Source organism: Telopea speciosissima, chromosome 6 (assembly GCF_018873765.1).
Source record: "Telopea speciosissima isolate NSW1024214 ecotype Mountain lineage chromosome 6, Tspe_v1, whole genome shotgun sequence".
In the NCBI taxonomy this organism is placed as follows: domain Eukaryota; kingdom Viridiplantae; phylum Streptophyta; class Magnoliopsida; order Proteales; family Proteaceae; genus Telopea; species Telopea speciosissima.
The window spans coordinates 15730063-15748415 of record NC_057921.1 but is presented as its reverse complement, the minus strand read 5'-3'; the positions used below and the strand labels follow the sequence as shown (position 1 = coordinate 15748415).

Below are 18353 nucleotides of genomic sequence, written 5' to 3'. Positions count from 1 at the left end.
TGTATCACGGGAAGGGGTAACCAAGCCCGCACCAGGGATACATGTATTGGGGATTGTAGTAGCACTAACCTGACTTAGTTGTGATGTTAGGTGGCTAATAAATAAAATGATCTACACCTCATGTAGGACTCATTTGGTTGTGCTTGCATGTGCATGCATGGTTTCTATTTCATTTACGGGCTTGGTGGAGCTCACACTCTTGTATATTCTCTTTTAGTTGATTTTGCAGGAACAGGTTTGCCAATGGGTGAGGAAGCTGTCAATGGAATTGTAGATCTTCCTCATCTCGTTGCTTAGCAACGATTTTGTTATTATTTAAGTGTCTTTCTTTCAAGAAGTGTAATTACCAAGATCCCACAGATCTAGAAGCAGTGTTTACATTCACGGAACCACATTCATCTCATTACCATAAGTAAGATCAAAGTGTTGCAGATAAACTACAATTTAAATAAAGACAGGAAGCATAGCGATACGGGGAAATGATGATAATATATACATAAATAAGTTTGTACATTTCCCACCAACCCACAAACATAAAGACAAAGCTGACAGAACCAAAGCTAAAAGTACTATATACACATATATATACAGGGTGAGCATACTCAACCCCAAAAAGAAAAGAAAATAAAAACTACAACAGGACCATAGTCAGAACGGGGATGAACTCCTAGCAAGAACAAAAAGGAGCCCCCAAAACAAAAAGCATCAGAAGCACTTCTCAACGGTCTTCATCAATGACCACCGAGAAAGTATGTAGGATTGGTATGACCTCCGTTGGGGTCCACACCAACATCATCGTAACAACCAGGACTCTCCTCCTCGAGATAAGCCTCCATGCCACACTGGCATCGATCTGCAAAATCATCTAAGAAAAACATTGTATAACAGAGTGTGAGCCCCATTGAGCTCGTGAGCAAATAACATCAATCATGCATGCATATGCAATCATAATTCATAGTTCATATGATCCTACATGATGTGCAAGTCCAGTTTATTATTAGCCACCTAACAATACAACTAAGTCAGGTTAGTGCTACTACAATCCCCAATACATGTATCCCTGGTGCAGGCTTCTAACCCCTTCCCACGATACACCCATTGAGTTGTCGGAGAGGACCAGTCAGCTCCCGCATCAGTCACCAAGGTCAGCCCTACCAGCCCTCTGTGATTAACCTGTAGGGCAATCCATTTCTTTTCTCTTTTCTTTTCTTTGGCATATAGCCCATATTCACCCTTCCGGTGTTCTTTCATTTCTTTTCATTTCTTTTCTCATATACATATGGTCACCCTCACAGGCATCCAATACCTAAACCCCTATTGGCAAGGGTGCGTAGCACGGGTGATGAAACTCTAAGCCCATGTCTATATGGCATTGTATGAGTCGGGTGGTGTCAACCGCATCCCATTCTACGGGCTACCATAGGCCTCATTTCTAAGCCGACTACGGCATCTAGTCTAACAATCATAATCATCATAATAGAATGCACAGTGTTGATCAACAGACAGTCATTATGCAGTGATTTGAGTAGTTTGAACAAAAATAAATAACACAACATATATGATTTAAGTTTTATTAGCCGGTATAGTATCATAATTACACATGTACGCACAACAGAATTATTCACTTACCTGAGTTTGGTTCTGGATACTCAGTTGCAAACTCAGTTCCTACAGTAGTCTGGTTGTTGTCCTCGAGCGCGGGATCAAATCCTAAATATAAATCAGATAATGTCATATTAAGTTTTCAGTCTATCACTGGTACTCCTAGGGTTAACCTAAACTTACTGGGTTGACCTGGTGCTTGATTAGTACTTATTTGGGATCATTGGGCCTTACACTAGGCCTTAGGTCATGTCCCAGTGCATGGGCCAGAGTCAGTGGCACAAGGGTAAAATGGTCATTTTTAATAGTTGTACCTGACCCTAAACCAAACTACCTATGGGTCCAAATGGATCATCCATCAGGTCCACCATCAGGCTGCCAGAGACTGCCAGACAACCCAATGAATCTTTGGTTATTTAATTTTAGTAGATTTGTACTTAATTCTTCTAATTAAGTATGACCTGATGATTAGAATCATTTTACATGACAGGACCCATTACCTTGGCCAAGGTTGGAGACCCCGGCAATATGATTTATATTAGACATCTACGAGAGAGATTGAGACAGATACGCTTAGTACTACCTCGAGCTGAGAACCGGTTGGATTTCTATTTAGCCATTGCTGCCATTAGTGGACCATAAGAGCGAGAGTATTTTATGACTTTAGCTGAAGAGGTAAGAGCTGACATAGAATTTTTACTTGCGATGGAGTTTGTGACCGGGAAGAAGCTAGAGATGCTTGCTTGTTAGGCCAGGTAAATAATTAAAAGTCTTTTATTTAAAAAATTTGAAATCTCTCATATAGGGCCATGCATAGTAGATTGATACATAAAATGCATAAGAAAGTGAAATATAATGCACTCAATAAGACACATCACATAATAAACCAAGACAATGTAATCTAACAATCCACCTTACTGGTGCGACTCATGAAACTCATTGGAACTGTGGATTAGACTTGTACCTGCTCTAGCTAGAAAATAATTGTTGATCCATATGAATGATATATTTTTTTTTTTTCCATAAGTAAGAAGATTGTATTAGAAAAGGAGGAAAAACTACAAAAGAAGGCATTCTCTAAGAACCCGACAAGGGGAAGAGAACCCCAAGCACGATGGGACAGGCCCCATCAAACAAGAACCGAGCCAAAAAGGCTACGGCCTGTAATAAGTGACAAAATCTGAGTCCTGTTTAAAGTAGTGAATAAGGGCAGGGGGGAAATCTCCAGGATCCCAAACTACCCCATATGAGTCGCAAGGGACTGCAGCCATAAAATCTGCTGGTCGATTTTGTTCTCTCCAAACATGGGTGAATTCTTTCATTCTCAAATCATTTGCCAAAGCAAGGATTCTACTCTTGAGAGGTTGTACTTTCCAAGGTCCTACAACCTTGCCGAAAATAGTGTCAATCGCCAACTTGGAATCGGATCTGATAGAAACATCAAGGATTCCTCTCTCTATGCAAAGGAGATGCCTCTATGTATAGCAGCCAGCTCCATGGAGAGAATGCAAAGTTCCAGCCCTTGGTTAGCAAATGCAGCTACAGGTTGTCCAATCGCATTACGAATCACTCCTCCAAAAGCAGCTCTACCATCGGACAGCGAACCATCACAGTGAAGGGACCACAAATTGTTAGGAGGTAAGATCCACGAGCATGGTCTCGGCATCCTAATAGCCCAATGAACTTGCAAGTTCCAGGCCGAAGCAATGTGGGAATTAGCAGGACTAGGATCCCCACTCAAAGAACCAGATGTGACTACAGTCCTAACATCCCCCTTGATAGCTTCCACAATCTGATCCTTAGATCTAGCCTTTTGCCGAAAAATTCTGAAATTTCTTTCAAACCAAATATGCTTGATAGTGGCACAAAATGCAAGCTTTAAAACCACACCTAAGCTCCCCGCTCTTCCTGCCGCATAACGAACCCAAATGGCAGCATCAAATATGTTCATGGGAGCCTGTCCATGAAGAGAACACATACCAAAGATCCTCCTCCAAATATCAATGGAAAAAGGGCAAGCAAAGAAAATATGGTTTCTGCTCTCAATACCAGCCCAACAAAACTCACAACTATGTTGAACCGGGATCCCCCTGTGAAGAAGATTATCCCTAGTGGGGAGAGCATCGACCAGACACCTCCAAGAAACAAAAGAGTGGGACTTAATGCTGCCTTCAAACCAAACTGCTTCACTCCAATCCACGGGGTTGGCCTTCACACGAGTGGCATTCCAAGCCGATTTGGTTGAAAAGATACCTGTCGGATTGCCAGTCCATATTACCAAATCCGGGTTGTCACCATGCAACTTATCAATGGAGGGGAGGGCTCTCCACACATCAATAAGGTCAAAAGAGGTTGAAGGGCCAGGCAGCCAGTCTCCATCCCGAACAATTTCCTTGACAAGTGCATGATGGGCTGCAAGCGCATAAGATCCCGCATCATAGCAAATCCTACTACCAAACCTATTAAAAAGGACTCCCTCTGGGTGCCACTTATCGAGCCAAAGTTTGGTGGATCTGCCATTGCCAATGAAGGTATTAATTAAAGGCAAAGCCTTATCTCTATATTTCAAAACTTTCCTCCAAACCCAAGAGCAATTTTGCAACACCTTGACTGTCCAAAGCGATTCTTGCTTGAGGTACCTCTGCTGGACCCAATGCACCCAAAGTCGGTTTTGCTTGGAGGCAATCCACCAGATTTGCTTCATAATACCAGCCACATTCATCTCCTTAACCCGCTTAAGCCCAAGACCTCCTTCAGTTTTAGGCTTGCAGACCGCATCCCAAGAAATGAAGTGCATTTTCCTTTCAAGCGAGGGGCCCGACCAAAGGAAATTAGAAAACATGGACTCAATCGTGAGATAAGGTTACCTGCGCAGACCAAAAATACCAGCCCAAGAAATGTAGCATCCTTGGAGCACGAAGAGATAAGTTGGAGACGCCTGACATAAGATAAAAACCTGGCTTTCCATCCTTCCAATTTCCTTCTAACCAAATCTAAAATAGGACTGCAATCTTTCAAGGACAGCCTGCCCGAGACAAGAGGGACGCCGAGGTACCTGATAGGGAGAGTGGTCTCAGAGAAACCCGTTAATTCCAAAAGTTCCATACTACTAGTTTGGGTTAGGCCCCCTACAATAATAGAGGACTTAGATCTATTGAGATGCAGCCCTGAAAGACTTGCAAACTCGTCAAGACCCCCCAAACTAGCCAAAACAGATTCGCGATTGGCCTTCACAAAGATCATTAGGTCATCCGCAAATATAAGGTGAGAAAGATATAGAGCTTTACATCTAGGCAGCAATTTGATTTGACCATCTACTTCCAGCCTTCGTATAATTCCTGAAAAAGCTTCCATGGCAATAGTGAACAAATAAGGAGAGAGCGGGTCCCTTGCCTGATACCTCTATCTCCCTTGAAGTAACCTGTGGGGCTGCCATTAATGAGAACGGAGAACATGGGTGTGGTAACACAAGCCTTAACCCATCCAAGGAATTTCCCTGTGAAGCCCATTCTTTCCATCACTCCAAATAGAAAGTTCCTGCTCAAGGAGTCATAGGCTTTATGGAGATCAACCTTCAACACCACAGTGGGGTTGGCTGCTTTCTGCTCAATTCCTCTCACAATATCATGGCAAACAAGAATATTATCAACTATAGATCTTCCTTTGATAAAAGCTGATTGATTGAAACTGATCACCTCGCCGATAACCTTCTGGAGTCTATTAGAGATGATCTTAGAAATGATCTTATAAAGCAGATTGCAAAGGGCAATGGGTCTATAGCCCGCAAAGGAGGAAACATCTCCAGATTTAGGGATCAGAGAAATAAAGGTAGCATTAACAGAATAGGGCATAAGGAAGTTCTCAAAAAACCAATTAATAGCCTTGATAAGGTCCTCCTTAATAATCTCCCAGGTTGTTTTGTAAAATCTAGCCCCGAAACCATCAGGCCCTGGGGCCTTAGAATCTTTCATAGCAAAGACCACACCCTTGATCTCCTCTCTACTAATCTCCCTTTCCAATTCCAATATCTGAATTTCAGAAATAGCACCCGAAAGGTGGATAGAATTTGGGCAGGTTCCCTCATCAATTGAATCAGTCCCAAATAAATTACAATAAAACTTTACAGCCTCTTCTTTAATCCTTTTTGGTTCTTCAACCACCACTCCATTCTGATCAACAATCTCCAGAATATGCTTTCTATTGAATCTGCTGCGCATGGACTTATGAAAAAAACTGTTATTTCCATCACCTAGTTGGAGCCACTTCACCCTAGATTTCTCCTTTAGGACCCTCTCCTCCATTTGCAAAGCACTCCAGAGCTTGCCCTTGGCCTCTCTCTCTAGGATAATTAGAGAATCATCCATCGGATTCAAAGATATATCAGCCTGAATTCTGGAAAGTTCCTCCTCAGCCACCTTGACAGAATGAAAAACATCCCCAAAATCCTCCTTATTCCACCTCTTCAACTCAAGCTTAACATTCCTTAACTTTGCAGCGAAACAAAGAAGAGGATTGGACTGTGGCTTTATAGGGAAAGCCCAGCCTTTCTTAACCACTTCAAAGTAATCTCCATGAGTAGTCCAGGCATCGAAAAATTTGAAAGGCTTTGGACCTGAATTGAAATTGTCCAACAGCTTAAGGATAATCGGACTATGGTCAGAGATACCAGGGCATAGGAAATTCGCCTCAGAAAAACTTAGTTTATCCAGCCAATGGCTGTTAACTAAGACCTGATCAAGTTTACAACAAATTCTGGCTGCTGCCTTTTTGGTTATTACTCCAAGTAAACATTTCTCCTTTCCACTTCAAATCAGCTAGGCCCGAATTGAAAATACAAGCGTTAAAGTCCTCTACAGCCCCATGAAGAATGGCCTCCCCTCCAAGCTTCTCATTCTGATGCCGAACAATATTAAAATCCCCCATTACAGCCCAGGGGTCGATCATACCAGCAGCAATTTCCTCTATGTCCTTCCACAGCTCAAGCCTCCCCTCAAGAGTATTAAAAGCATAAACAGCGGTGCAGTGGCAGGCCAAAGAAGAACCAAGAATTCCAACTTTCAAATGAATAAATTGAGGTTTAGATTTAATGATCTCAACCTTTAAACTCTCCTCATCCCAACCAATCCAAATTCTGGTATGGTGTTCGGACTACGATTATGAGTGAATTTCCATCCCCTTTTAAGGTTTTGAAAAGTAGTATTAACATTATTCTCCTTAACTTTTGTCTCCAAAAGAATAGCCAACTTATACTCCTTGGCAGCAAGCATTCTTTTAACACTTCTTTGTTTTTCAGGGGCATTCAGCCCTCTCACATTCCAGCATAGACTATTCATTAGGAACGATTAGAAGGAGGGGTTGGAGCCAGCTTCTTAGCCCCCAAAGCCAATCCAATCTCAGTCCCCTTCACAGCCGAACTAGCATTGGAAGTGATTTCAATACACTGAGGCTTGAAAGAAGCCAAAAATCTTCTCCTTCCCTGCTCCCTTAGTCCTCTCCCCTCTTTATCTGAATTTAAAACAATGGGGATAGTGGGGTTGGACATACCTTCAAATGTGGGGTCTTTCAAAGATAAGCTAGCCGAATCCTTTCTTCCTTTGGTGGATAGGCTGGCAGTTTTGGAAATCAAATCTGGCCGGGCAACTTCTTTAGCTCCTTCTTCAATGACATCACCATCCAACGTGGCCCCCTCATCAAGAATCTTCAAAAGAGAATCCCTAATAGAGCTCCCCCAATCAGCATTGCTTACCAAAACTGAAGTGGAAGAATTATTACCTTCCATAAGTGCCCCACTCTCCTTCTCTCCACCCTCACCAATTCTCTCCTTCATGGTCAACGCATGGGCTTTAGTAGGAGAAGACCTAGCTGTCACATTCATCCCATTTGAATTTTCCAAAATCTCCACACCATCCAAGCCAGCTATACCTTTTCTTCCAAGATTCTCCCCATCTGTCGTAATTACAGAATCCCTTGGATTCTGCCCATCATCCAGCTCATCTCCTAATAAGATATTGCAAGAATCAACATCCAACATTAGCTCCTTTGGATCATAGGCAACTTCCTCCGTTAGATCTTCCAGCAAAGCAAATGCATTGACATGAACAACTTCCTTCCCCTTACCAGCTGCAATCTTGGTTGGAGAATTAGGAAGATTTCTAGAACCAGCAGATTTGGAAATCCCCATAGATTTCGTGATCCCAGCAGATTCCGTGATCCTAGCAAATCTTTCACCCAAGTTGGCATCTCCATTTGAATTTTGAATCTCAGCCCCATCACCACCGTGCATGGCCTGAGCACCACCACCACGTCCCGCTCCGGCCACCTGAGAAGGACCAGCACCACCTTTCACCCTCCACTCTTTTTGGCTGTTACCCTTCTGTGTAGCTTGATTAGCACCACATTGACTAGTGGCATGGCCAAAAATCATGCAGCTATTGCAGCGTGGAGGGCACCATTCATACTTCACTTTTTGAAAGAACACCAACCCTTCATCATCATGGACAGCCACTTGCTCCGGGACATCATGGGTAGCCTCAATTTCCACACATAAGCGGGCATAGGAGAGCCTTTCCTTAGTCATTGTCATTTTGTCACTGGCTATCGGTTTGCCGATAACACTAGCAATCGAACTCAAAGCCTCCACATTCCAGAAGTGAAAAGGAAGGTTGGGGAAAGTAATCCAGATAGGAATGGAGTTTAATTCAACCTTTTCAAGCTTCATTCCTGGTTTCCAAGGCCGGAGGATCAACGGTCTTAGCTGCACAGTCCATGGTCCTCCTTCTAGCACTTTAACTTTATCTTCCTCCAAATTGAAACGAAAAACAAAGAATCCACTCTCTAAAAGATTAACATCCACATGCCCAGAAATACTCCATTGTTTTAGCAGCACTTCTTTAACATAAGTAAAACTTGGCCTACGGCCAATGAAATGCCCAAGAAGAGTGTTCTTCCATTTAGATAATTCTGCCTTAAGCATGGCTGAAGAACATTGTGCAACACGCATACCATCAATACAAACAGGCTCAATGAAACTTAACTCCAAACCTTCACTATTAAGGGAGCTTGAAGAAGATTGAAAGAATGAAGTCCATGACACCCCCTTCCGAACAGCTTCTCCATGTATATCCATTCCCGATCCTGCCACCAAAACACCACCACCACCCGAGGAGGATCCCCCACCTGCAGCAACTTCTCTCAGCCTTGATCCACCACCAAGATCACCCCCTGCCGACTTAGAACCGCCATCCACCGAGCCCCTAGCTTCCCCCTCTCCCGGAATGGGTGGAGGAAGAAGACCATCAGCCGAAGCAAATGGCCCGCCGGCCATCACCAAGAGCAACCACCAAGAGCACCACACTCAAAATCTCCAGAGCAACCACCAAGACACTTACAATAATGGTTAACACCAGAAGAGGTTCTCGTGGTAGTCGTAAAGGAAAGCAACCTCGAGTTGTACCGGAGGTTGAACTGCCTAACGAAACTGAGGCTCAAAATTTGAAAGCATCGACTACTTCGTCCGAGGCACCTACGGCCGCTTGAGCCACTACTACTGCACCTCAGCCAAATGTGGCAGCTGGTGACGTGACTGTATTCATGACCACTATGATGCGGACCATGCAACAACAACAAGAATTGCTTGGTCAGATGTCTACTTAGTTTGCAACCATGATGCTGTTGGACAAGTGTGTGTCCATCAAACCCGGTTTGGTCCGGTTCACCTTTGTATTGAACATTTATACATTCTTGTTTAATAGTCACATGAGATATAAACTTTTTGAGCATTATGTGTGCGTAAGTTATACTTAAAATGGTAGTCGTGACTAGGGTTTGGGCTGGGCACCCTTATCATATGGTCGTCGCATTGGGTTTGCCTAGACATGTGATGTCAGGGTACAAATGCGAGTGCTCACATATTTGATGTGTGCATTGGCGAAGAATCTACTTTGTCGATTCCCTCATGTATTACTACCAGATGTAGGAAGGGATAGACATGTGCCACCGACACCCTGTCACTACAAAGTGTGACCGCATTCTTTGGTTCATCAATGACTGAGACTCAAGCGAGTCAAAGCAGGTGTTCTGGGAATACGTGAACACTTTGTGAGTGAAGGAGTTATCCAACACGGTTACCACTGCCCGATTGGGGAACACCAAGATAGAGACTGTCTATGCATGGTCGAATCAGAATCTGGATCTAGTGCCGTTTTGGAAATGGTTTTGTAAAAATCTATTTTACATAAAATGATACATTATTTATAATTATTTGAACAAAGTATTTTATCGAGTTTTACGGGACCCGATCAGATGCACAGACGCTCATATATGGACTTGTTTGGCAGTACATGTGTACGTGTCCTAGATTCCATAATGATGGTGTTGATTAGTGGGGGGATTGTATATGATAATAGTTATCATATAGGGAGTTATTTAGAATTTTCTAATTTAATTGGCTCTTTATTTAATTAATAGAGTTGGTCCTAATTGTAATTATCCATTAATAATTAAATAAAGTAGCTAACTAATACTTTCCCTATTAGATTCTGCTTCTTCCCCTTTTAGAAGCACTTTGAGTTTAAACAGAACTGCCAAACTGAGAGAGAGAGACAGACTCTCACTGGGATTAAAGTAATCCATCCAGGGTTTAATTAAGACCCTAGATCTATAAAAGGATCAGAAAATGCAGGAGGGGGGCAGTGCTCCACGTTTTTGCCTGGCCCCCTCTTCTGCGTTTTGGTCTCTCTCTCCCTCTTTGAGATCTCTTCTTCTTCTTCTAGTTTCTCTCATCTGTGTTTGAGAGTTAGGGTTTGTGAAACCCTAGATCTGTGTTGAAGAATTTGAGAGCATCTGGGATTGGCTTGAAGAACCTTGGTAGCACCATTGGAGGTTCAGATCTGTTTGCTTGGAGCGCTCACTGGAGGAAGAACCACTATCTATTGGAGGAGCAACACTTGAGGCTCACCAGGTTAGCAGTTCTTTATTAATTCCTTCAGTTTATTGATTATTAATATTTATGGGATGCAAAAGAAACTCGAATCAATTTAATTCTGCTGCGCATTCGAGTATGGGATGGATCCCTCTTGCCATGTGATGGACTAGAGATGAATTTCTTCGTCCCTATTGTGATAATTAATTTTATGGGACGCAATAGGGAAGGAGAAACCCTAATAGGGATGCACCAGGGTTCCCATGGGACACCATGGAATAACCCAGGGTGTGCAAAACCCTAATTTTGTAGTATATTGGTTTCCCTAGGGAACCATGGCTTGATCCTTGGACCGTAGTTTGGCCTACAGTGTGGTATCAGAGCCACCTTTCCCACCTATGAATATTGAATAATTAATGGTTAATATGATTATCATGAGTGGGATGCAAGTTGGCACATGGGTGATTATAATATGGTTGTTGTAACAACATTCCCTTGTGCACATGGGTAGTTACAAGGTTGTTGGTGTAACAACCTACCCATATATGATGGATTTGAATATTGATTTATTTATTTCAATTATTGAAGCATATATCCAAATAGATAATTATTATTTTTTTTTTATTTTAATCATGTGTGGGGAAAGGGGGAGCTCACGCTGGCAAGCCTCTGGGCACGCCCCTTCCCCTTTTTCCCTGCCCATGTGCGTATTTTCTTTTTTAATGGGTTGTTCCCTATGATGCCAGTCGCTTCTGCCTACGGTGCCCGTGGCTACTGCCTACGGGAAAAACAAAATTTTTGGTTTTAAAGGAAGAAGATGGGTGAAGGGATCCCTCCCTCCACTCACTTATAATTAAAATATGATTTTAATTTTTGAGTTTGGATACATGTTATCACATGTGATGTGGTGGTTCAATAATTGAAGGAATCCATGTAATTTTTATTGGTTTACTTGCTTTAATGCCCATGCAAGAAATTATATTATGATGTGATTATGGGAATGACATTCTAATAAATGGATGGATTATTTATGTATGTGATACATGGGGTTATGGGTAGATGTAATGCTTCTCTCTCTTTCTCTCTCTCCCCCTATCTTTTTTATAAACAAATGTACTCCACCCTATGGGCAGCCCAAATGGTGGGTTGGTTTCTCCATGCGGGGTTTCTTTATTATTATGGAAAGGAAAGTATATAGAATTTTTCCTAGGTTTCCATTGTAATTTTAGAGGAGTTAGGACTCCCAGGGCATGTAGATGGTGATCCACATGTGGTGCTCAAAGCTTATGAAGATGCAAGTCACCTACTTTGAAGACGTGATCGGGCGGAGGAGATGATCGAGGCGTGGCATCCATGGCATGATAAATGCATCCAAAGTTATTAGTTTTATTTTTATTGGGAGGGTTCTTTAATTGCTTCTGATAAAAATGCCGCCATCCCATAATCACTTTTAATTAATGTTGATTAATTATGTTGTTTAAATCTATCCATGTATGTGAGAGTTGCTTAATCCCTCTTTAATCATAATACATGTATGATATGGACTAGTCTTAATCGGTAGACATGACCATGGCCTCCTATTGAAGATAAATGTAGAGATTGCGTGATATGCCCCGAATACGCCGACAGGACATTGCTAGGACCTTTGTCACACATTTATTTATATTTACCTCTATCAAGATATGTTAGGGTATGGATAGTGAGAGGACACTGCGACAGTGGGCCATTTTTCATGATGCCATGATTCTAACTAATGCAATAGGTAAGTACATGACTTGGTGTATGTCAGCCGACAGGATCTGGACATGGCACCCAGGTGGCCAAAAATATTGGAAGCCCATGAGGCGTACAGCCTAGTCCACACTACCACGGTGTGTATAATGACTCCCGACAGGGTAAGTTATGCATGCAAGGGTTGTAGGTATCCAATTCATCTTTTGGGTTATGAGGGAAACCCAAATAATGAAAGACCATTGATGTGTGTGTGCTCAATTTATTATTTTCAATGGTTATTAATAAGCATGTGGTTATTCACTTGTGCATGTGTAGATAACTATACAATGACTGTCGTTAATTCCAACCTTTTGACACTCATTAGCGAATACAAGCTTAATGGTACAAACTATGTCGATTGGTACCGGAGCATTAAGTTGCTCCTGACTCCTGAAGAACTGTATACAGTTCTAGATGAACAAGTTCCTCCTCAACCCGACCCGAATAATTTTGAGGCAAATGAAGAGATGCAGGAGTTCCGCATAAGGGATTCCAAGGCGACACTTTATACTCTAGGATTGTTGGAAAAGTCAGTTTTGGACTCGGTCAAGGATATACATACTGCTGGGGGTAAGATGGATAAGCTTGCTAAATTGTTCAACAGGCAGTTGACATAAGCCCATTCTAATGTGGTGAGTCAAATCCACAACACCAAGATGTCCCAAGGGACTCCAGTGATGGATCATGTAATGAAAATGATCAATCTGTTTAAAAAACTAAAATCTATGGGGACTGATTTCAGTCTGCTATACAAGATCGATGTGATCTTAGCGTCACTCACTTCTGCCTATGCACCCTTTAAGATGTCCTACAAGATGTACGATAAGGAGATGGAGCTCACCGAGCTTGCTAATGCACTAGTAGAGGCTGAAGCGTCCTTGAAAAAAGACAAGGCTGAGGTCAATGCAACTGAGGCAAAGCCTTCTTCAAGTGGGAAGAAGAAGAAAAAGGGAAGTAAGGGTAAGACCCTGAAACCCAAGGGTAGGAAGTCTGGCAATAAAGGCAAAGGCAAGTGTTTCTATTGCAAGAAGGAGGATCACTGGAAAAGAAACTGTCGTGCTTACCTGGCTACTGTGAAAGACAAGAAGCTGGATGAAACAGAGGCTGCTAAAGAAGGTACATGTGATGTTCACGTTCTTTATGAGTCTAATTTGTCTTTTGAATAGACCAATTATTGGTTGGTGGATAGTGGTTCCACTGTTCACATTTGCAATGATTTGCAGGGGTTCAAGGAGACAAGGAACCTAGAAAGAAATGAAGTGTGTCTTCGGATGGGCACTGGAGTTGAGACCATGGCGATGGCTGTGGGAATTTTTATTTTAAATTTTAGTTCTGCTTGTTTAGTTTTAAAGGATTGCTATTATGTACCCTCTTTCAAGAGGAAGATAATTTCAGTTTCAAAACTTGTTTTGGACAGATATAGTTTTTTCTTTAATTCTAAGTTTATTATTCGTTTTAATAATTCCTTTGTGGCATCCGGATATATGCAAAGTGGTTTGTATTTTCTAGATTGCCCTATTAGAATGAATGTTGTTTCAAATGTTGATTTGAAACGAAAAGTAGCTCTAGTGAACTCAACATATCTATGGCATCTAAGATTTGGTCACATTAATGTGGACCGAATCAATAGATTGGTGAGGGATGGATCCTTAGAGAGTCTGAGGGTGGAACCATTCCCAACCTGTGAGTCATGCCTTCAGGGCAAAATGACCAAGAAACCCTTTAGCAATAAAGGTACTAGAGCCAGAGATCTGTTAGAGTTAATACACACTGATGTGTGTGGACCCATAAACATACAAGCGAGATATGGGTATGAGTACTTTATCACATTCACTGATGATTACTCTAGATATGGTTACATATACTTGAGGCGTAGGAAATCGAAAGCCTTTGATAAATTCAAAGAATTCTAAGCTGAGGTCGAAAGACAGCTCGATAAATGCGTCAAGTCTTTACTATCAGAACGTGGAGGGGAGTATCTATCAGATGAGTTTAAAGAGCATCTCATATCCCAAGGGATAGTTAGTTAGCTAACTAATCCAGGCACACCACAACAAAATGGTGTATCCAAACGACGCAATAGGACCCTATTGGATATGGTCCGGACGATGCTCACTTATAGTGAGCTGCCTCTCTCTTTCTGGGGGTATGCTTTAGAAATGGCAATTTACATCTTGAATAGGGTTCCATCCAAATCTATAGCCAAGACACCCTTTGAGTTGTGGAAAGGGCGTAAGCCCAGTATTCAACACCTTAGGGTATGGGGTTGCATAGCACATTTGCGAAAGCAACAAACAGACAAGTTGGAATCCAGGACTTCAAGATGCCATTTCATAGGCTACCCCAAAGGCACGATAGGCTATTATTTCTGTGATCCAGTTGACCAGAAGGTCATTGTAAGTAAACATGTCACATTTCTGGAGGAAGAAATGATGACCCAGAGGTCCGAACTAGTAGTCATTAAAGAGCTATCAGATAGCTCAGAAATGTCACTTCCTGAAGTGAGACCAATTAGCATACCCACTAAAATACCAACACCTGAAGAACCTTAACGCAGTGGGAGGACTATTAGACCACCCACCAGGCTTACTCTTCTAACCGAAGAGGAAACTGTGGAAGAGTTCCACATGGTATCGGTTGATGATCCGATGACATACTCTGAGGCTCTAAAGGATGTTGATGCCACTAGGTGGCTAGAGGCAATGCGCTCTGAAATCGATTCAATGCATTCCAAGAATGTCTGGACTCTAGTCGATCCACCACTTGGAGTTAAGCCGATTGGATGTAAATGGATCTTTAAGAGGAAGAAGGGCGCAGATGGAAAGGTCAAAAGATTCAAAACGAGACTGGTGGCAAAGGGCTATACCCAGAAAGAAGGTATAGACTATGAGAAAACCTTTTCACCAGTGGCGATGATGAAATCCATCAGGATTTTATTGGCTATCGCTGCACACTTTGATTATGAAATCTGGTAGATGGATGTGTAGACTGCATTTCTGAATGGATTCCTTCAAGAGGAAATCTACATGGAATAGCTAGAGGGGTTCTCTTCCTTGGAGGAAGAAAGAAAGGTGTGCAAATGGTAAAGGTCCATTTATGGGCTGAAGCAGACTTCCAGGAGCTAGAACATCAGGTTTGATCAATCAATCAAATCGTTTGGTTTTGATCAAAACATGGATGAACCATGCATTTACAAGAAGATCAGTGGGAGGGCAGTATGTTTTCTTATTTTGTACGTAGATGACATATTGCTGATTGGTAACGATGTAGGTTTTCTTTCATCAGTAAAACAGTGGTTATCCACAACGTTTTTGATGAAAGACCTTGGTGAAGCTAGCTATATCCTTGGGATCAAACTCGTAAGAGATCACCAGAAAAGGATGTTAGGCTTGTCATAGGCTACCTATATGGGCAAAGTCCTTGCCAGATTTAGCATGGAGAACTCCAAGAGGGGAAGTGTTCCCTTCAGACATGGAGTCAGTCTTTCCAGATCTCAATGTCCTCAGTCTCAGATAGACATTGAAGAGATGAAGAGGATTCCCTATGCCTCAGCAGTAGGGAGTCTTATGTATGCTATGTTGTGTCCGAGGCCAGACATTTTCTATGCAGTAGGTATGGTAAGTCATTATCAATCTAACCCTGGATGCGAGCATTGGAGTGCTGTCAAGAATATCCTTAAGTACCTGAGAAGGACTAAGGAATATTTCTTAATTTTTGGATCTTATCAGTTGTCAGTATTGGGGTACAAAAATTCGGATTTCCAAACTGACAAGGATGACAGAAAATCCACGTCCGGGATGGTATATCTAATGGGTGGAGGTGCCATTGTATGGCGGAGTGCGAAATAAAAGTCTACAGCTGATTCTACTACTGAAGCAGAATACCTTACAGCTTATGATGCAGCAAAAGAAGGTGTTTGGCTGAGGAATTCCTATCAGATTTGGAGGTAGTCCCTGACCTTATCAAGGGCCCTATTCCCCTGTTATGTGACAACAGAAGGGCCATTGCACAAGCTACAGAGCCTAGGGCTCATCAGAGGAACAAACACGTGCAGCGAAAGTATCACCTCATCGAAGAGATTATCCAGCAGGGCGACGTGAGTATCTCCAAAGTGGACACAACTGAAAATGTGTCTGATGCCATAACCAAGGGTTTGTCACCAGGAGTGTTTGAGAAACACATGGAGGGCATGGGTTTAAAATGTATGGGGAATTGGCTTTGATGTACAAGTGGGAGATTGTTGGACAAGTGTGTGTCCATCAAACCCGATTCGGTCCGGTTCAACCCGGTTCACCTTTGTATTGAACATTTATACATTCTTGTTTAATATTGTCACATGCGATATAAACTTTTTGAGCATTATGTGTCCGTAAGTTATACTTAAAATGGTAGTTGCGACTAGGGTTTAGGCTGGGCACCCTTATCATATGGTCGTCGCATTGGGTATGCCTAGACATGTGATGTTAGGGTACGAATGCGAGTGCTCACATGTTTGATGTGTGCATTGGCGAAGAATCAACTTTGTCAATTCCCTCATGTATTACTACTAGATGTAGGAAGGGATAGACATGTGTCACCGACACCCTGTACCTGAGGGAACCCTGTCACTGCAAAGTGTGATCGCATTCTTTGGTTCATCAATGACTGAGACTCAAGCGAGTCAAAGTCGGTGTTCTGGGAATACGTGAACACTTTGTGAGTGAAGGAGTTATCCAACACGGTTACCACTACCCGATTGGGGAACACCAAGATAGAGACTGTCAGTGCATGGTCGGATCAGAATCTGGATCCAGTGCCGTTTTGGAAATGGTTTTGCAAAAATCTATTTTACATAAAATGATACATTATTTATAATTATTTGAACAAAGTATTTTATTGAGTTTTACGGGACCCGATCAGATGCACAGACGCTCGTATATGGAACTATACTATGGATTGGGGTTTGACAGTACATGTGTACGTGCCCTAGATTCTATAATGATGGTGTTGATTAGTGGGGGGATTGTATATGATAATAGTTATCATATAGGGAGTTATTTGGAATTTACTAATTTAATTTGCTCTTTATTTAATTAATGGAATTGGTGCTAATTATAATTATCCATTAATAATTAAATAAAGTAGCTAATTAATACTTTTCCTATTAGATTCTGCTTCTTCCCCTTTTAGATGCACTTTGAGTTTAAACAGAACTGCCAAACTGAGAGAGAGAGAGAGAGATAGACTCTCACTGGAACTAAAGTAATCCATCCAGGGTTTAATTAAAACCCTAGATCAATAAAAGGATCAGAAAACGTCGGAGGGGGGCAGTGCTCCACGTTTTTGCCTGGCCCCCTCTTCTGTGTTTTGGTCTCTCTCTCCCTCTTTGAGATCTCTTCTTCTTCTTCTAGTTTCTCTCATCTATGTTTGAGAGTTAGGGTTTGCAAAACCCTAGATCTGTGCTGAAGAATTTGAGAGCATCTGGGATTGACTTGAAGAACCTTGGTAGCACCATTGGAGGTTCAGATTTGTTTGCTTGGAGCGCTGACTGGAGGAAGAACCACTATCTATTGGAGGAGCAACACTTGAGGCTCACCAGGTTAGCAGTTCTTTATTAATTCCTTCAGTTTATTGATTATTAATATTTATGGGATGCGAAAGAAACTCGAATTGATTTAATTCCGTTGCGCATTCGAGTATGGGATAGATCCCTCTTGCCATGTGATGGACTAGAGATGAATTTCTCCATCCCTATTGTGATAATTAATTTTATAGGACGCAATAGGGAAGGAGAAACCCTAATAGGGATGCACCAGGGTTGCCATGGGCGACCATGGGAAACCCTAAAATTTAATGGGGCACCCATGGGACACCATGGGATAACCCAGGGCGTGCAAAACCCTAATTTTGTAGTATATTGGTTTCCCTAGGGAACCATGGCTTGATCCCTGGACCGTAGTTTGGCCTACAGATGCACGAACGCGCTGCACCACCACCCAATCGGCCCGTACTATTTCCACCACCTGTGCCTCAACATTTAGTGAAGAACTCTACCGCCAAGGTTATGGAAAGATTCAAG

General features: G+C 42.2%; 1 protein-coding gene across 1 annotated transcript; it reads right to left on the bottom strand.

Annotated features, from left to right (window-relative positions):
- Window positions 1-3058: 3058 nt before the first annotated feature.
- LOC122665471 lies at window positions 3059-6869 on the bottom strand. Its single transcript, XM_043861624.1, has 5 exons — window positions 6755-6869; window positions 6438-6656; window positions 5024-6214; window positions 4658-4940; window positions 3059-4115 (listed from the first exon to the last, which is right to left on the bottom strand). Exons 1-5 carry the CDS (start codon window positions 6867-6869, stop codon window positions 3059-3061), a joined length of 2865 nt encoding a protein of 954 aa, XP_043717559.1.
- Window positions 6870-18353: the final 11484 nt, after the last annotated feature.